This window comes from Poecilia mexicana, unplaced genomic scaffold, assembly GCF_051168715.1.
Source record: "Poecilia mexicana isolate PSO_F unplaced genomic scaffold, ASM5116871v1 scaffold_23, whole genome shotgun sequence".
Lineage (NCBI taxonomy): Eukaryota > Metazoa > Chordata > Actinopteri > Cyprinodontiformes > Poeciliidae > Poecilia > Poecilia mexicana.
In genome coordinates, this window is record NW_028263392.1 from 8,870,337 (window position 1) to 8,882,808 (window position 12,472).

The 12,472-nt window shown below is 37.7% G+C and overlaps 1 protein-coding gene across 5 annotated transcripts in view; it reads left to right on the plus strand.

The window, feature by feature from the left end:
- Positions 1–3,502: 3,502 nt before the first annotated feature.
- Positions 3,503–12,472, plus strand: part of ptpn12 (protein tyrosine phosphatase non-receptor type 12) — a 43,081-nt gene continuing 34,111 nt past the window's right edge. The window contains exon 1 of one of the 5 annotated variants that reach the window (XM_014992591.2): positions 3,503–4,742. In XM_014992591.2, the coding sequence (XP_014848077.2) occupies positions 4,641–4,742 (102 nt within the window). In that variant the 5' untranslated portion in view covers positions 3,503–4,640. The remainder of the gene's footprint in view (positions 4,743–12,472) is intronic. The other 4 variants (XM_014992588.2, XM_088003383.1, XM_014992589.2 and 1 more) reach the window with 4 other exon arrangements.

Below are 12,472 nucleotides of genomic sequence, written 5' to 3' on the forward strand. Positions count from 1 at the left end.
TGTATTTATACTTCATAATTAACAGAAAACATTGATCCCTATTTGTGTGCAGTTAATCTACAGTTTCCATACAGAGAAAAAAAATAAACATTTCATATTGGACAACCGTTTTTATTTTTGTGGGACTCTGTGTCATCACTGCACGTCTTGGACCACTTCGTGGTTGATCTGCAACATTTCCAGTTTTCTGAAACTTGCAAATAAGTTTTGCCACAGTGTCGTGTGTGTGTGATGCTCGTTCCATGTTTTCTGTTAAAGTTTCGCGCAACCATGCGACCGCTTCCCGATTCAGCCATCAGTACAATTTCAATTCTTTGCTCTTTTGTCAAACGCATCTTCTTGGGTATCTGAAATATAAAAGAAATATACATTTTACATTCTCCTATGTATGGAAACTTATGGCCCACCCTGTATTTGTGTTTCACTTAGTGAATTGAGTTACTGAAATAAATGAACTTTTCAATAATATTCTAAGTTATTGATGATAGTAAAAAAAAAAAAAAAAACGCCTTTAAGCACAGTGTTGCAGAAACAGATGAGATTAAAGGAAAATAATCAAACTCATTTCCACATAACGAGTTCTGACATTGAAGCTGAGATGCATTTTCTGCCTCTTTATCAATCGTTTTTTATTATTATTCTTACCCAATCTGCTGCTGTAACTCCTATTAGTCACAAAGCATGACGGCGATCATGTCGCCTAGTAATACCGGCCCACACCGTTAATTAATACTGACCAATATCTGAATCAGGCAGGGGCTTGGTGTGGTTGTGTAACCTACCTCTCCTTTAAGGGCCCACAGGGTACATCTTTTTTACACTACTACACGACTGCGTGTGCCAACCGCGCGTTCCCATTTCACCCCGCTTTTCAAACATGCATCTTCATGCTCCTCTCGTCCTCGCGGATGAGCAGAACGTGAGGAAGTGGGAATCTTTGTTAAAGCGGAGGGAGATTTTTTTTATTTGTGCTCTGTGAGTGGGTGCAGGGAGCCTCCCTACCTTCAGGGTTGTGCATGGGCTTGTTACAGCAACATTCCTTTACTCAGCTGCTTCTGAACAGCACATTCCAGAAAGAGAGAGGGAGGATAGAGGAAAAAAAAAAGAAAGAGAGGAGGAGAAAAGAAGGGAACAGAGGGAATTAAAGAGCAAGACATAGTGTGCTGTGTTGAAAGTTAGAAAGCACAGCAGTAGTGGACAGAGAGAGGAAATGGTTTATAAGATGATATGTAAATGACCCCTGCTGTGAAATAGTGAACCTCTGGCCCCTTTTTTTCCCACGTGGGGATCAAAGGTCAGGGTCAGATACAGTACAGAGTAACCAGAGCCAGCGCTGAGAAAAGAAGGAAAGGTCATGAGGTCATTTTATGCATCTATTAGAGAAAACACACTGTGGACTGAAGCATTTATTCATCAGTATACAGAATGGCACTTGGATAACTAAAGTTACTTTTAATACACAAATAAACTAGACACATATTTCCTTTCATATATACAAAATGCAATTTTTATTTTTGATTTACTGAAAGGGAGAGTATCCTATGTAAACCCTCTAATCCACTGAAAACCTCAGCTATCTCAGTTAAGATCAGTTTTCAGGGTTCAGACATATCAACAAGACAAACCCCGAACATATTTGGAAAAATGTTCTATGCTTCAAGAAAACAAAAGCGAACTTTTGTTTTCTTGGCTGGTGATTCATAAACATGCCTTTCCTATAGCAATACAAACTTTCCAAAGATTTGATCTCAACTTGATTTTGTACTATGGACAGATGAGACTAAGATTTATTTCTTTCATAGCAAACATTCCACCGGGGTCTGACATAAAATAAATTAAAATAAATGCATATGTAGAAAATCATCTGATGTGCAATGATAAGTAAAGTGGAGGATCTGTAATGCTGTGGGTCTGTTTCTTTTCTAAAAGACATGGCAACCTTGTAATAGTGCATGGCACCATAAACTCTTTGGAATAACAGAATAAATCAACACAGAAATGGTTTACTTGACACAAATTGGCCATTTTTGATGATTGGTGCTCCTACAACTACAATCCTGCTGAGGCCCAGAGGGGTGAGCTGAAGAGAGAAGATTTAATTTGATTTAATTATTTAAAACAGAAAGACGGCAAGACAGAACTTTGGACAATCTCGAGATATTGGACAAAAATTAAGTCATAAAACTTTCATTTTTGCTTTTTTTCGTCATTCATCAGATGCATACATATTACGAAATAAAAACTGCTTTTGCATTGTTTTGTTTGTTTTTCACCAGAAAAGTTCATTTTCTAAAAAAAAAAAAAAAAAAAAATACTGGGAGCAGAGGTACATTTAAATTCTCTGAGCTGGATCAGTCTCTGTTGCTGAAGAGGCCTAATGAGGACAGAGCAGAAGCAGAAGTGGGAGAAAAGAAAAAGACTGAATATATACGGAAGTAACAAGCAAATAAGTTGGAAGACAAGAGCAACAAAAAGCAGCTTGTGTGAGCAATACGTTTGCTGGCACAGCAGCCGCGTCCCTTCTCTGTTTCGCACTCAGTCGCAGTGAAAGGATGGGTTTGTTTGCCATTACTGCTAGAACTAAAGGAAAACAAAGTAGCTTGATTCCTTGTTTTGGTGTGTCTCTCTCTCTGTGTGTGTGTGTTTACCAGAGGACAATTCCTGCGGCATCAGAGTCTATTGAAGTCCTTTGCAATGGCAACATTATGGAGTATTATGTGCTTCTCTTTATTGTAAATCATGTAGTTGTAAATCTCAAATTTGCAGCCCCAAACATATGGTTTTACAAGCATGAGAATCTATTTTCCTTTGGGAACTTTTAAAAAGTTTTTTTTCTGCACCAATTAGCTCTACCTCAGTCAGACTGGGTGGAGAGATTCAGAGAAAACCATTTTTCTTGAAGTCTTGGCACTGTTTTTAGATTTTACTTAGGTCTGGACATTGACGAACTGTGTATTTCATGTATTTATCTTCATCCAAATCCAAATTACTGTGATTTGTTCTCATCTGACCAGATCAACTTTTGTGTGCTCCGTTCCCTACGTTTCTTGTGCCAAACAGGATTTCTCCACAGAAATGTGTGTACAGTGGCCAACCAACAGTTGTCTTACATGAGTCGTGGATTGTTGGAGTTCCTCCAGATTTACCCTGGGCCTCTGGGCTGCTTCTTTGATTAATGACCTCATTGCTTCACTTTTTAGTTTAAGTGGACAGCCATGTTTCCCATTATCCAATATCACATCTTAAGTTGAATGATCATATTCGAGTAACGGGAGCAGAATGTAAATATTCTTCATCTCAGATTTTTATTTGTACAAATGTATAAAGACCATTATTATTTATTTCCCTTCCAGTTCAAAATGATAAATATATTTGTTCTCCACAAAACTTAGGTATGTTTTTGTTTTTTTTGCTGAAAATCAATATGAATAATTGTGGTGCTTTGCAGATGGTTTTTATGTTACTTCATCATTTATTTACTGGTGTATAGTTTGAGCTGTCAATTACTATCACTAAGGATATCACCAAAATGGTAGTATATTAAAAAATATTTAATTCTGTATCAATAAGTATTTCTAAATATTTTTTGCTTCTTGGCCAGTTATTAGTTTATTTTTATGTTAAAGTGTTATTTATGAAACCAATGTTTTGGATCTGTGGTGGTTTGTTCCATTTTATTTAAGTTTTATTGAATAAAACACTGGCAGTATATTGAATTAAATACATTTTTGAAGCACAATGAATTGTTGCATTATTTGCATTTTTGCTGTTTCATCTTTTATTTTTTATTTTTTAAATTTTATTCATTCAAGTTGTGCAAAATAAGAAGCCTGGCTGAACTAAGTACTCTAACAATATACTCAAATAAATATGTCTAAAAATACTGTAAATGTAAAATATATTGCATATTTTCTTTTGCATATATTTATTTTTTATTTATTTGTGTCACATTATTTTCTGAAAGCGCCAACACTAATACTTGTCAAAAAAACGGACATGTCTTCTCTCCAATCACACGCACTTATTTAGTAGAGCAGCATCCATTTTATCCAATGGGATTCCAACATTGTATTCTCTCTAACCAATCAGAGGCAGACATTTCCTGTCAGAGGCGGGTCTACCTCTTGTTGGCTGTGCCCTGTCCGGATGTTCCCCCCCAGTAGCGAAATAGCAAGCAGCAGCGGCAGCAGTGTGTGAATGTGGCAATCGAGGTAGACAGGGAGGGGTGGAAATACTGACCGGACCGGGGTGGTTCTAATTTTTGGGTCCTGTTTTGCTTTATTTTTCGTTTCTTGTACCGCCAAGCCATTACGGTTGATACCACGCAACGTTTAGGAACTTGTTTGTGGGGCTGCAGAGCCGGTTGGCGCTTTTCTTCGGGACCAAGTGCTGTCGTTGTGGAAATAGTCCAGAAGAAAGAAGGGAAGGCAGGAACAACATGGGGCGATAATAAAAAAAATGTGTTGTGTAGCGGACCGACGATGACTCTCTGGGAGGACCCTTGAAGCCTATTTATTTTTTTATTTATTACCCATTTTTACCCCTACCCCCTGTATCCTCTTTTGTATTATTCCCACCTTGTTAGTTTGGGAGATTTTTTTTTTTTAAAGGAAAAGGCAACGTTACAAGCGGACTGAAGGATGGATCAAGCCGGCATCCTAAGAAACTTTATCCAGAGGGTGAAGGCCATGAGCAAACTGGACGAGGACAGGGCAGAGGACAACTTCGGCAGCGACTTTATGGTGGGTCAGAATTACCAGGAGCACAAACCTGGACGTCTTTATCTTGTATTTATCTCACACAGGACCTCCTCCATATCCCACCACCTCCCCTTCCCGTCTCTTGGTTCCCCTGTATCCCCCAGGAGGTGAGGCAGGGGCGGCCACACTGCCCTCTTCCTTTTCCTCCCATTTCCAGTCTTTATATGGCGGCCTTGCATTGTCTCCCAAACCTCAGAAACAACCACCGAGTTCTGCTTTCAGAAATGTAAAAAAAACAACAACCAACACACAAGCAGGCCACTTTGTTTCTATCAGTGTGTTTAGGTGTTGCTGGAGCAGCTAAGCTAAGGTTAAAGTGCTGTGTTGTTGTGGCTTTTACTGTCTGTCTGGTCATCATGATTGTTGGGTTTCAGTGCAATGCTTCATTTGTAATCATTTAAGAAGAATATTGGGTGCAAATTTGTCTCTGTACCTTTAAATTTTTTAGTGACTGGATTGGTATAGAAAGGTAAAATATGTACAATACATTAAGATTTCTCCACCAAGTCTTACATTTACTAAGTGACTAATAGCATACAGAAAAATGAGAGAATTTCTCTGAGATCTTCAACAACTTAATGGATCAAAATGCATGGTAAAAACATGATACATTTAATAAAAGTAAAAAAAAAAAAATCTGATTTCAATCTTAGGCAAATTGATTAATGCCATCATTCCTCCTCTACATTAAATTAATCAAAACTTAAAACTCCCACCATATTTGGTCTGTGAATGCATCAAGCAGCTTTCACTTTTTTGGGTGGGTGAGGAGGAACCTGACATATTATTTATGTAAATAGCGATATTGAAGTTGGTTAATTTTCTGTTACATTTACACATATTAAAGAACCTGTAGCACATGTGTTTCTGTCATAGTTGCAAGATAAAACTGTATCCAACAGCAGGTCAGACATCAAAGACAATCGATCTGTTACAAGAAAAGCCTGATGAGTGCATTTCTAAGTAGTCGGTGTATCAAGAATTGGGCAATATTGAATCAAACCCATTTATAGTCTAATACCATAAATCAAAATGAAACTGTTTTTTGGCATATCGTAGATTACTGTGGAATATAAAGAAATAAAAAAGATTGATAGATTGATTCTGATGAGGATGATCTTCTTCCTGTGTCGTCGTTTGATTCAAACCCACTGCTCCAGTTGAAGGACCTGCAGTACATGTGTTTTGCGTTTTCTAGTCTTCCAGACAAACATTCATCTGAATTGGGAGGTCTGAGCTGAAAGACGGTGAGTGTTGGCCAACTTCAGCTCAGCATTTCAGCGACCTGAGGCAAAGCTCAGTGCATATCAGCAGGCCGGTGGTTTTACTGATGACAGCAGCTCTAAAAAGTGCATGTCGAGGCTGTGAGGAGTCTGACGGTAGAGTCTTGACAGACAATCAAGATACTCAGACCACCCTTTCTGCTCCCCTCACTGTCTTCTGCAGAATCCTCATGTTGGCCAAATCGCAGCTGAAATTGATACGCGAAGTGAACAGTTATTTCCACTCAATAAATGGACAAGTGACCAATTGATTATTAAGCTATTTGTCTTGTATGCATGGGTGATCCTTCTGATGTTAGAAACAGTAGTTTATTGGTGATTTCAACATCTTATTCTGTTTGTTTGATGACCACAGTCTGGCGGCAATAAGTTTGTGTTTGTTGCATCTCTGGATGTTGCAACTCTGAACTCTAAATAAGGCCTCTCCTTCTCCCTGGGCTTTTGGAATAGCATGAATGACACTTCTATAATAACTTTTGAGGCCTTGAGAATTTTGTTTTAAATGGGTGGTAGAAGACAGTTAATTGGCGTGTTTAGGGTCGGACTAAGCATAGCGAGGGATTAGAAACACAAATAGATTCAGTAGGTACAATCCATTTTTTTTTTTTTCCTAAATCATCGAGTCGTCTCTGCTAATCAGCCTCGGCATTTAAACTTTTCCTGTATTTGTCTACACTTGCAAACAAACACTCCTTGCTTCCCTACTTCGTGCACACACTGCTTGCTGGAGCTTGCAACATTCTTTCTTGGCCTATTTCATAACATTTTGTACATGGCTTGCAGAGTGAAACCTTATCAGCACATTAAGAGTCCAGCAAAACGATCGGAGCAAGAACCGTTTGTCTTTGAAGAAGACAAACTGGCGTTAGGAGCTGGGCAGTGTCAGAAGTCTCTCTGTGTATTCCAGCGAAATGATTCCTTCTCATTTTAGCACCAATATACCCAAACATTTACATTTTTAACACTCATCCACGCCTTGTTAAGCTATCTGCTTTCAAACAGCTCTTGCATCTCTCCAAGGGAGAGGTTGTTAGTGAAGTTGTGTTTCTCTACAAACTTTCCTTTGCTTCTTATTTCCTGTTCTCTATTAGGTTACGGCGCTTCTCCTGAGGAAAGCTTTCTCGCTTTGCTTTTGCGCCGACTCCTGTTATATTGTCGTTACAGTAACCGGATTATCTCAAGTGAAGTTTCGCAACTTACACAGAGCTTCAGGCAAATCTTGTTCCTTTAAATTTTTTGTTTATTTTCTTGTAAAGTGACTTGGCTCGCGCAGCCAGGAATCGAGAAAACCTGTTCTGACTGAATGCAGGTGGGCTGTGTGCCAGCATGCCGATTAGAGTGACGCAAAGGTTGACCGGCCACGGCCTTCGCGTCACAGTCCGTTTTACCGAGCTCCAGCCTGCGTTTTAAAATCTAACGCCACAAGCACATGGGGTGTGCTCCTTCTGCGCTGTGAGTCACTGAACACCCTGATGTAACTCCCACTTTAACTGTCTATTGTTGTTTATATATAGAATGTGTTTTATAGGCATAATTACAGGCTCCAGCGGGGCAAGGAGTCAGAGATTATATGCTTTGTTCGCTGGGCTTTTTCAGCAATTTGACAGAGCAGCGTGGATACATATTTCTCTCCCGTTTGGCTACAAGTCCAAGTTTGTGCAGCTCAGTTCTGTTGTTGTGGCATCCGATCCCTTGGGGATATATGTGGTGTTCATTTTTAATGTCAGGATTAGGTTTCTCTATAAATACCAAGATTACCAAAATGCCCCCCAAATACCAAAATTTGGGGTATTTTTTATTTTTTTTAGAGATGTTCGTAAAGGTGAATTGAAGTTGAAATAAAATAAAATCTTTTTAAAAAAATCAGAACAAATCTACTAAGTCGGGCATTCATGCCTTTACTAGATTTGCCCATATAGAGAGTAAAATTCATTCAATTTTGTTTAAAGCTTAAACTCAGCCAGTCCGTGAAGATTCTGAGTTAGAATTGGGTCTAGACTTTGACTGGGCCTTTTCAAAGCATGAATGTGCTTTGATTGTATTCATTCTAAATGTCTCAGAGTACTTATTGGACTGCATTATTTCAGAAATATTTTGGATAAGATGTTTTGCTACTGGTCATTAAGAAACTACAAACGAGCTCGATCTTCTCAGGACAGCGGATTTAGCCAGAAGCATCTTTTTAAATAAAACTTTGTTTCTAGAACTAGTGGCTCCACTGATTTCTACATAGATTGAGTAAAATATAGTATGTGATACAGTTATTTTTATGCATATTGAGGTGTGTTGAGTGTATAAGATGTACTACCTTTATGCTCTGCTTCGGGTTATCTTGAAAACATTGATTGTGCAAGAAACAAAACACGTACTGCTGCTCCATGGAGTCGGTCTCATGACACAGGTTCTGCAAAAAGGAACCATCTGTGGAGTTCTAGTTCCCCAAAACCAAACAATAGCAATCTTACTTGTTGCACAAGGTAGTTATCAACTTGCTCAGTCAACCCATGACTTTTCAAATTGGCTATTTGTGCAACTGATGAAAGAGACACTTTTTTTCTTTTCTTATTCTTTTTTTTAGATGAATTAACCAAACGCTAACAAAATGTTGGAAAACGATTCAAGATTAGATTAAAATATCTTTAGTAAAGTTTTATTAAATTGTCTTGTTAAATCGCGTATTTCAGCAGTGAAAATGAGAAAAGGCCACCACAGAGTTTGTGTGCATCTGTTTTATGCCCAAATGCCATTCATTGTTTCAGACTTAAATAAACTAACCAAATGCTTTTAATACCAAACTTTCAAAAAACACAAGATGGAACCAACGAGGAAAGAAAGAAGGAAGTTGAAAAAAAGGGAAAGTAAAAGAAGAATGCAAGGAAAGGGGAAATGTTCAAAGAAGCAAGCACTGAAGGAAGGAAGGAAGGATGGAAGGACGGAATAAAATAAATAAGTTAATGACTAATGAAAGAAGGAAGAAGTGAGAAAAGGAATGGAGGGAAAAAATAAAAAGCAGAATCAAAAAAGATAAAAATGAGGACTAGACAAAGGAAGGGAAGAAGGAATAAAGGACAGTTGAAAGGAAGAGAATAAAGAAGGAAGACAGGAAGTGCCAAAAACTGGAGAAGGAAGGAATCAAGTAGGAAACAAGAAAATATGGACAGAAACTAAACAACAAAAAACAGTGCAAATCTTCATAATACGCAGTCTTACTGCAATTTGTTGGTTGTTGGGGAGATGGAGACGATAACCCGAGGCAAACTGCAGTTGAGCATAAGAAAGTCCTGAATATCACGTGACTTTAGCAAAGCTTGTCCATCTTACCGCACATTCGCAGGGGAACCCAGTTACCGCAAACTCACCACCAGTCATTTTGTCTTGGTTACCTTTCATCTTTAAGCTGGGTGTCCTCCTTCAAAGTACTAAAAAAAAAAAAAAGAGAAAAAGTTATGCAGCAAACTTTTAACCTTTGCAGTTTTTCTGCATGGAGGAGTCGTTGGGGAAATAAAAACATACAGTTCCTCCTTTTTGAGTTTGTGAAAAATGCCCTGAAAGAGAGAGGCCACCATGCTTCACTGTAGGAGATAAAGTTACAATTCATTTAGTCTCTTAGTGATGCGTGCAAAAAGTTTAGCAAATGTTATTGTTTTAAAATGCCTTGAATGTGTCAGTGGATACCGGAAGATATTATTATTTTAAAACAATATATAAAAAAACTGTATTGAAAATACTTTAAGTAAAATATTTAACAATTAAATATGTAATGTAATAATGACAATAACTAAAAGTTGGTAACATTGATGTGACTATAGCGATACGTAGGAATAAAACGGACAAAAACTAAAATCATGTCAGAATTTTGTTTCGCATTTTATATAGATGTCATGACAGAATGAAACCTTCGTATTTTTACTGAACATTTTACTGTTAGACTTCATAATATTCCAGCACTTAATCCAAAAACCACCTCATCTGCACATTTTTAAGAATACTATTGCGAGTTTGTCGTCTTGTGTTTTATTTTATCAACATGCCGTCCAGAGTAGAACTGCAGAATTTCAGGAAAATGTTTTATTTTATTTTGGAATGCTGAGAATTGCAATGGTGATATGGATTAAATATTTAAATCAAATTTATTTTTTGGAGGCTTTTCTTTCTTTTTCCACCATCTTCCATGAGCTTTGAAGCTCTGCCTCAGAAATACACGTTGGTGCAGAAATAAAGAGTAGTTTTCCATCCAGCTGACCAGATATGCTGTTTATATTTAGAGTTTGAGGATTCTGTTTTGTATATTTAAACATCTCGATTGATAGCAGTCCAAAGCTAAACTGTTGCTGCTGTTTTTCTTCTTCTGTTGCATTAATAGCTGCTGACAGAGCGTTAAAGGCACATCAGTGCCACCTTGTGTTAAAGCTCAGAGTAATAGGAGCACCAATAATGGAAATTAGCAGAGCTTCCTTAGTAGCTTTTTTTTGGCTCAACTGGCTTTAATTATTCTGTAATTACAATCAAATTGGATTGCACACAGTTGAACCTGATTGTTGCTGTGATTCGGCTGATCCGAGTTGAATTTGGATACATATTAGGTGTTTGTTATTAATGTCATTTTGGGCTTATCTGTAGGTATAAAAAAAACTGCAACATTGATAAAAAAAAAAAAAAAAAAAGATTTCATCTGAGTGTTCTTTTTTTTTTTGCACAAATTTACTCTCAGGTGTACCTCGTGCATCGTTTAGGCTCGGCCTTCCATTTTATGAACATTTTCCCAAATTTAAGTAAGACTTTAAGTGTCTTGTGTAGGTGTTTTAGTCAGCAGGTGAAGCCACAAATATTTTCACTCAAGAAGAAGTCAAAGGAGCTTGACGCAAAGACAGGAAGCAGGTTGTACATCCAGACACTAAAAGAAGCACAGATCTGTGTGAGCTGCTACCTTTATGTTGTGTCACTGCAGCAGCTTTGATATTATCTTACCAACTGCTAAGTGTGCCAACATAAAGTGCACATGTAGCTGCAGCGGAGCTCGATAATGCAGTCTAGACAGGGTTTAGGAGTTCAGCCCCTGTGTGTGTGTAGTAGTGTGTGTTCCTGCCACACCTCTGCATGCTGATGACTCCAAATCAGCACATCAAAGAAAGTGAAAAAGTGCAAACACACACACACACACACACACTTCTGCGAAGTGTCCTGTCTGGTAGACTGAAGAAGCCGAGATGGGATGCAGAAAAGGGGAAACGTCAAAGTGTCGGAACATAAGCTTATGTGCGCGTGTGGTAACAGTTTCTAATAATATTCTCTTTAGGTTTTGCATGTCTATTAATTTTGCATGAACTTTGTCATGCAGGTTTGTGTTTTAAGTGCATAGAAGCGTGAAGGCGACAATTTTTTTTTATTTTTTATTTTTTTTTATATGCAGCTGTGAGAACGAGAATAGATAAGAAAATATGGTGCACTCTCAATCCAGGATTCAAGATCAAAATGAAGAAGTCAGACTGGTTCGGATTTACTCTTGGTGAAGTCATTTACCACCTGGAGGATGTTCGGCATGCTGTGGTCTCATTTCAGACTCATCACTGAGGCATGCCGAAATTGAGCCTCGGAGCTTCAGGAAACACAAACCAGACACGTGATGATGCTTTTTTTTTTTTAAGATTTGATCATTTTAGACAATGATTAAAGACAAAATAATAAGAATATCTATAAAATAATTATAGTTTAAAACATTTTTCATACCTCCTAAAATTCCCAGATTTTTTTAATCCCTTCACAATCACGATCTTCAGTGTGTTTCATGGGGATTTTATGTATTACATATACACACAAAGTAGCTCATAATTGAGAATTGGAATGAAATTGTATCATATTTATGTCTGGTATTTGAATGAGCCATTGGGTACTGCAGGTTTTCTGTAACAAGTCGTTGATATTTAGATGTATAGATCATCACCACCAAGAGGTGAGCATTTATTGTTTTTATCATTTGTCGCAATACATTTCTCTTTGTCACCATAAATTCCATTTAATGATTGATGGCATGACTCACTTTTATCGTAATCACAATATTTCTGCCAACTATCGTGATAAAACTTCACGTCCATATCGAACACCTTTGTTTCCACCATTTTATTAAGTGGTATCAGAGTAAAAAGGGGCCTACAAACAAATACAAACCACATTTTTGTGATTTTAATTTGTAATAAAAATTCAGTTCTCCTCCGCTTAACAATTTTGTGCTGGTCTATCACATACAATTTGGACAACATGATATTTGTGGCTGTTAATAATTGCTAAGCGTTTCAGGACTTTACTCGTCCTATGTAAACTAGCCCAGAAATCGAAAAACATTCATCAGTTTCCAAAGCATATTTGCAGCTCTGCTTTGGCTGTACATACATGTTTTAATGTAAGTACAGTGGAAGGCTGGTAAAATGTGCC